This window comes from Cucurbita pepo, chromosome LG18, assembly GCF_002806865.2.
Source record: "Cucurbita pepo subsp. pepo cultivar mu-cu-16 chromosome LG18, ASM280686v2, whole genome shotgun sequence".
Taxonomy (NCBI): domain Eukaryota; kingdom Viridiplantae; phylum Streptophyta; class Magnoliopsida; order Cucurbitales; family Cucurbitaceae; genus Cucurbita; species Cucurbita pepo.
In genome coordinates, this window is record NC_036655.1 from 1741152 (window position 1) to 1749071 (window position 7920).

Genomic DNA, 7920 nt, shown 5'->3' on the forward strand with positions numbered 1-7920 from the left:
TATCACAGTTGATAATGCAAGTTCCAATGATATAGCTATTTCTTATATCAACAGAAGGCTTAGAAGTTGGAATTCACTTGTATTAGATGGAAAGATATTACACATGAGGTGTTGTGCTCACATAATTAACTTGACTGAAAGAAATGCATGATTCCATTTCTAATGTTCGCAATGCGGTTGAGGTTATGTTAGATATCCTAAATAGAGTGAAAATAGAGTGAATAAGAATCAATCCGTCCCCTTATACTTTGGTTGATTCCCTATCCTCAGCTTTAGCCACTCACGACGTTTGATCATATACCAATCTCCCATGTTCAACATCATCATCATTGTAAGATAGCGACCAGCTTGCAAGCTGATGCTTGGGGTGCCTTCCCTTCAACTCATGATATCAAAACTTTAGTACATTTATAGGAAGTAAACAACAAATGGACCCTAAATAAAACGCCCGTTCGAGCAACCAAATTTACGAACATCCCTTCGGGTAACCATACCTTCGCTGCAACAGAACCAGACGCCACAGGCAGAACACCAATCTTGTTCTGCTATACGTTAATGAAACTCGGTAGGAATTGAAATATTTACATTTGCTTGCTAGAAGTGGCTTGAGGCTGTTGAGCAAAGACCGCTTCATGCCTAGGCTACACGGTTAAACCGCCTACTCTACCATTCTCGGTCGCTGCCCGAACGCTGCTTCATTGGCATACATGGAGTTTCTTGGTCTTATGGTTCAGTCTAGAAGGGTGTTTAATCATGGAGAATACTCAGCCATCAGTAAACTGGTAGCCATGAAAACAATGTAGAGCACAACAAGGCAGAATCCCCAAAACCGAGGCACCCGAAATCTGCACCAAATAACTACAAGCAAGGAACCCATCAGGCTGAAAAGTAGGAACACGAACGCAATCACGATTCCGATATGGAATTGAAGCTGATAGGCCTCTGGATAATTGTTAGCTGTTTGTATAACCAATGCCGTTCCGAGCCCGACAAGCATGTTAAACATCGGTCCTGCAAAGCATCCAGCCATAGCCAGCAAGGGCTGGCCTGCTTTTGCAAGAGCAACATCAGCCACAAGATCCCCAACTGAGTTTCCCCATGCAAGCACAGTAAGCCCAAGTAGAGCTGCTGGGAGTTTGAGAAGCACTCCAAGAGCTGCAAGACAGTTCAGAAGTTCACCTGCGGTGGTCGAAATCCAAAATACACTCATAACAAATGCTGCAAGCACAACAGGGACTTTCTCAGTTTTCGGGGGCTCGGTTTCGGTGACGAAGTGCAGAATTGCAAGAGAGGAGCTTGCTAAGAGTACTACGAACCAAAGAGGTAAATGCGTATTCGGTAAGAGGAAAGCAATGGGATGGTTAAAAGACATGAATGAGTTACAGGCATAGAGAAGAGCAATGGGACACAGGGAAATATTGGCTGAGGTAAAGAATCTGCTCCATTCGGAAGGTGCGGGTTGGGGAATGGTGAGCTTCAGGAGAAACACGACCGGAGCCTCCCATGCTTTCGGGATCTAAACATTGAAACGAAAAGACGAGAAATATTACTAGTCAAGGAAACTTCTAGTTTATATACAAAAAAATAAAAAAAACAGCAAATACAACCCGAAAGGGATCGGCCAAGAAGATTAATAAGCATTTGAAGAACGAAGAAAATCAAGAACCAAATGTTGAAGCTATAAGTAACACCTTCACCACTTCAAACATTCCAAAGAAAATAAAGAACCAAGCACCAACCAACAATATAACTACCAAAACTAACCGCAAGGTAGTTCGTCGCAACAAACATCAGAAAACGTCTCAATCAAATCGATAGAATCCAATATATCGACCAACATTCAAGCCATCTTATGAACCAACAAAATATAATTTAAAGCAATAAATTTCTATTTGTATTGGTTTTTAGTGTCAATAACATTTCAAATGTAAGAGAACAGAAAGAAAACAACAACGTGGAGCGATACTCGAAGACAATTCATGAAGTTTGCACCAAAAGATAACTTTTAGGTCTCTTTTACAACGGATTTCGGATCAAACTTTCATTTCGACAAGTAATCAACCTGCAGTTTCATTTTAGCAGTCTACAATATCCTTTTCTAAAAAATTTAAAACATATGGGTTTACCTTTCCAGTTAATCGATAACCCTTCATCGATATCACATAATCGAAGAGCGGGCACAAAAAAATACAAGTCTCAACCAATGGGAGAACAACACAAAGAATCAGAACAAGAAAAATTATGGTAAAGAGCCTCCAACTATTGAGAATCTTTTCGAACTCTAGGGAATCTAGGTACAACCTATAGAACTAATCATGTACGACTAAGATCATGCCTCGACCATTGACAATCTTTTCGAACTCTAGGGAATCTAGGTACAACCTAGAGAACTAATCATGTACGACTAAGATCATGTCTCGACTATTGACAATCTTTTCGAACTCTAGGGAATCTAGGTACAACCTATAGAACTAATCATGTACGACTAAGATCATGCCTCGACTATTGACAATCTTTTCGAACTCTAGGGAATCTAGGTACAACCTATAGAACTAATCATGTACGACTAAGATCATGCCTCGACTATTGACAATCTTTTCGAACTCTAGGGAATCTAGGTACAACCTATAGAACTAATCATGTACGACTAAGATCATGCCTCGACTATTGACAATCTTTTCGAACTCTAGGGAATCTAGGTACAACCTATAGAACTAATCATGTACGACTAAGATCATGCCTCGACTATTGACAATTTTTTCGAACTCTAGGGAATCTAGGTACAACCTATAGAACTAATCATGTACGACTAAGATCATGCCTCGACTATTGACAATCTTTTCGAACTCTAGGGAATCTAGGTACAACCTATAGAACTAATCATGTACGACTAAGATCATGCCTCGACTATTGACAATCTTTTCGAACTCTAGGGAATCTAGGTACAACCTATAGAACTAATCATGTACGACTAAGATCATGCCTCGACTATTGACAATTTTTTCGAACTCTAGGGAATCTAGGTACAACCTATAGAACTAATCATGTACGACTAAGATCATGCCTCGACTATTGACAATCTTTTCGAACTCTAGGGAATCTAGGTACAACCTATAGAACTAATCATGTACGACTAAGATCATGCCTCGACTATTGACAATTATGAAAACAACATTACAAAAGCCAGTTAAAAAGTTTTTTTGTAAAAGCGTGGAAAATACTCTCTCCTCTCGCCTGTCCTCTCCATCCCTTCCCTTCTTTACTTCGGTTTCTTCTTTGAATATCTCTTTTAGCTTTCATCCAGTTCTTCATCATTAGTGTCTTCTTCTAAGATAAGTATTTTCCTTTGTGGGTTCCTTTTGGACTTTGTAGTAAGATCAAAAGCAGTGATGGTATTGCCAATAAACCCTTATTTGTTTCGTTGTCTCACGGAATTTACCTCGTGGAAGAAAGGAAAAAAAGTGGCACTCCTGTTTTAAAAGGTGTGTTCGGAGTTTAAAAGTGAGAAGAATATCAAAAAAACTCTTTTATCAGAGCATATCCTCATAGTTTTAGAAACCTCCCTTATGGATTTTGAGATTTCCAAGCTCCTAAGTGCTAAAGGGGAAGAATGGTTACATATAAGCCTATCATTTGTCTTATTCTTGTAAGAAAGGAGGCTTTTTCTTCTTTCCATCCATGTTTTAACGAAAATTCTTTGAATTCTCATTCAAATGAAGAAAGATGTACATGGCTTTTAGCATACTTGAACCAGAATGCCCCTTCACTTATCTTATCCCTTATCAACCATTTTGTCTTTACTCCTTTGGCTTCGGATTTAGATTTAACAAGAGAAGTTATTCACTCGACAAAGGACCCTACACCTCATGGTGGCGTCTCTGAGGTTGATTCGGAGGTAAGTTTGAGTAGTGTGGAATCAGTCGATCAACCAGTTGATTTCGGTATGGAGGTTGATGTTCATGAAGATTCTTTTTCTAAAGCTTTTGACTTACTATTTTGGGATTGTGACAAGAAGAATCCACCTCCTTTAGATTTAGAAGTATGAACTTAAATAGAGGCGTGAAAGTGCGCTAATAACTTGACTAATCTTGACCCCCCCGACGATCAATCAAAATCTTCAAACAAATTTTCCATGCAACTAGTTCGATGAATGAACTTAAATAGAGTTGTTCAGATAGTCAGATCATCTGAACCTCCTCCCTTGTCCCATAATCAATGAAAATCTTTAAAAAGATTGACCATGTAATCAGTTCTACGAATGAACTTAAATCGAGGCGTCAAAGCGCACTAATAATTTGACTAATCTTGGCCTCCCACGATCAATCAAAATCTTTAAACAAATTTTCCATGTAATTAGTTCCATGAATGAACTTAAAACAGAGTTGTTTACATAACCAGATCATCTGAACCTCCTCCCAAGTCCCATAATCAATGAAAATCTTTACAAAGATTGACCATGTAATCAGCTCTACGAATGAACTTAAATCGAGACATCAAAGCGCACCGATCCCAAACCTCCTTCTATGTTCTATCACAACCAATAAACAAACAATGTAATCAGTTCTATGCATGAACTTAAATAGAACTGAACTCAAACCTCCTACCACAATCTTTTGAAGTATTACAAAAATTTGACTAATCAATCTAATACTAAACATATTAACCACCAAACAAGTTCTATGAACGAACTAGAAAAGAAGTCTTCAAACTGTTAGGTGAACACGACTCTCCACAATGGTATGATATTGTCCACTTTGAGTATAAGCTCTCGTGGCTTTACTTTGGGCTTCCCCAAAAGGCCTCACTCCAATGGAGAGAGTATTCTTTGATTATAAACCCATGATCATTTCCTAAATTAGCCGATGTGAGACTTTCATCATCCAACACCTCCCCTCGAACAAAGTACGTCTCCCCTTAATCGAGGCTCAACTCCTTTTTCTTTTGGAGTCCTTTGTTAGACATTTGAGGATTTACCGATCTATTGGCACGACTAAGTTTAGGGCATGACTCTGATACCATGTTAGATGAACACGACTCTCCACAATGGTATGATATTGTCCACTTTGAGCATAAGCTCTCATGGCTTTGCTTTGGGTTTTCCCAAAGGCCTCACTCCAATGGAGAGAGTATTCTTTGATTATAAACCCATGATCATTTCCTAAATTAGCCGATGTGAGACTTTCATCATCCAACACCTCCACTCGAACAAAGTACGCCTCCCCTTAATCGAGGCTCAACTCCTTTTTCTTTTGGAGTCCTTTGTTCGACATTTGAGGATTTACCAATCTATTGGCACGACTACGTTTAGGGCATGGCTCTGATACCATGTTAGATGAACACAACTCTCCACAATGGTATGATATTGTCCACTTTGAGCATAAGCTCTCATGGTTGTGCTTTGGGCTTCCCCAAAAGACCTCACTCCAATAGAGAGAGTATTCTTTGATTATAAATCCATGATCATTTCCTAAATTAGCCAATATGAGACTTTCATCATCCAACACAAACAAAACCCGTCCATGATTCATTTTGAATTACTAAAACAAAATAGACTATCTAAGAACGCATAATAGCAAAGTTGATGGTTCCATGATTAATCAAATCAAGTTCAAATATAGAACATAATCACAAGTGCACCTCAAATTAGAATCTGGTCAAAGAAACATACCATTCGAAGAGCTTCCCATAAGCCAGAATTGTTTTTTCCTTCATCTACATGTCTGTAGCCTTCTCCCATCTCACAGTCTTGATGCAACTCACCCTCAGCTTCTCTAGCCACTCCCATATCAGCCCCACTCTTAGCCTTCCCATTCCCCAAATCCATCCAAAACACCAGCCCAACAAAGAACAGATAGAATCCAACAAACCCAACAGCTTGCCACAAGAAAATCTCTGCACTAAGATACACATAGAACAAGAACAACGCTGCGGTCAAATAAAACAACACATCCCTCACAAACTGTGCCGGATTCACCGAAAACGGAGCAGCATAAATGGCCACAAATCCAACCACAAAAGCCGAAACAAACGTGCCGGCAGAGAGAATTGCACCGAATCCAGTTCGATAATGCCCACCACGAACCGCCGCAACAGATGCAAACACATCAGGAGCGCCATTTCCCAAAGCCAAGAGCGTCACAGCAGCCATACTCGGAGACAAATTGAGGTGAAAAGCGAGCTTGGAAGTGACAATGGAGAAGTGATCCTGAGCGGTTTTGATGAGGATGTAGAAGTGGAGGAGAAGAATGAGAATAAGAAACGGAACAGAGAGAAATGGGTTTCGATCGAAGACGCAGAAATGGAAATACAAGTAGTTAACGAGGCCATCGAAGTGAGATTCACGAGAGGAACAATATGGGATCGAAGACGCATTGGAATTGGAGTCGCCGGCGGCGATTAGGGACCTTCTGGACGAGGATTCCGGCGACTGATTTGGAGTGAAGAGGAGGAAGAAGATGAAAACAGAGAGAATGGTGAGAGAGAGAGCAGAGGATTTGAGAAAGGAGAGGGAAATTGCCATGCCATTACCAAGAACAGATCAAAGCATCTCTCGGAGACTGAATCTGGGAAACAGAATTTGTGGGAGAGATCGATTCAAGAACATTTTGAAAGATGGGGAGAAATTATGGATCAATTGAAGAGCTTAGTGGGTGCCTGACGCTGAAAAACGGAATCGAAACGGAGAACGCGGCGTCGGTGAGGAGAGGATTCCGATTCTCGAACGCGTTTTTGGAAGAGTGAGTGAACCAATTGTGATGATACCTAAATTAAAAAATTAAAAATTAAAAAAAAAACANGTTTTTCCTTCATCTACATGTCTGTAGCCTTCTCCCATCTCACAGTCTTGAGGCAACTCACCCTCAGCTTCTCTAGCTACTCCCATATCAGCCCCACTCTTAGCTTTCCCATTCCCCAAATCCATCCAAAAAACCAGCCCAACAAAGAACAGATAGAATCCAACAAACCCAACAGNGTACATAGAGGTGTACATGGTCCGGGTTGGGTCGGGTTGGGGGATTTTTTTAACCCAACCCAAAAGTTCGGGTTGGTTGGATTGGTAACCCAACCCAACCCAAAATTTTTCACAACCCAACCCAACCCAACCCTTTATTTTCGGATTGGGTTCGGGTTGGGTCTGGGTTGGATTGTCAATTTTTTTTTTTAAGTTTTATTTATCCACCATCTATAATTAATTCGAATACAATCTTATATAAAATATATTAAAAGTTCTCAAACAAACACAAATCATCTATAATTATTGATAAAAAAAAAAATCAATAAAAAATAACAAGCGAAAATTGTAACAAATTAAAATAGTTCAATATTGTCATAAAACTAAAGACAACTAAATATCGACATTTTTTAGAATTGGTTAAAATAACAAAAAGACATTTTTTAGATTGGTTAAGTAACAAAAATACAACCGTAAATCATGAAAGGAATAAGTTAGTTATAGTTTATTTTAATGTCTTTTAGAAAGAGTATGAAATATTAAGGTATTTTAAAATATATATATATATATATATATATAAAAAGACAGAGAAATTAAATAATAAAATAATATAAACAAAACAAAGAAATTAAAAATAACTACTAACTTCAAACTTGAGCGTAAATGTTCATGGACTAACTTCAGTACCACTCTGGCAAACCTATTAATATGAAAGAATCTTCATAATAATTCTATATATTTTATTTGGCTCGGGTCAACCTGAACATTTTGCCCATGAACCCGAAATCGAACCGATTCAGTTCGGGTTCAGAAAAATGAACCCAACCCTACCCGAAATGCTAATCCAATCCAACCCAACCCTTATAGTTCGGGTTGGGTTGGTCCGGGTTGTCGGGTTGAATGTACACCCCTAATCGTACATATTACATTAATAATTAAAATTTCATAAAATTCAAATAAAATTATTC

The 7920-nt window shown here is 38.9% G+C and overlaps 1 protein-coding gene across 1 annotated transcript; it reads right to left on the bottom strand.

The window, feature by feature from the left end:
* Positions 1–62: 62 nt before the first annotated feature.
* On the bottom strand, positions 63–6749 carry LOC111780553 (cation/calcium exchanger 5). Its single transcript, XM_023660980.1, has 2 exons — positions 5669–6749; positions 63–1516 (listed from the first exon to the last, which is right to left on the bottom strand). The coding sequence occupies exons 1-2, from the start codon at positions 6518–6520 to the stop codon at positions 752–754; spliced, it is 1617 nt and encodes a 538-aa protein (XP_023516748.1). The 5' UTR covers positions 6521–6749; the 3' UTR covers positions 63–751.
* Between the last annotated feature and the right edge of the window lie 1171 nt (positions 6750–7920).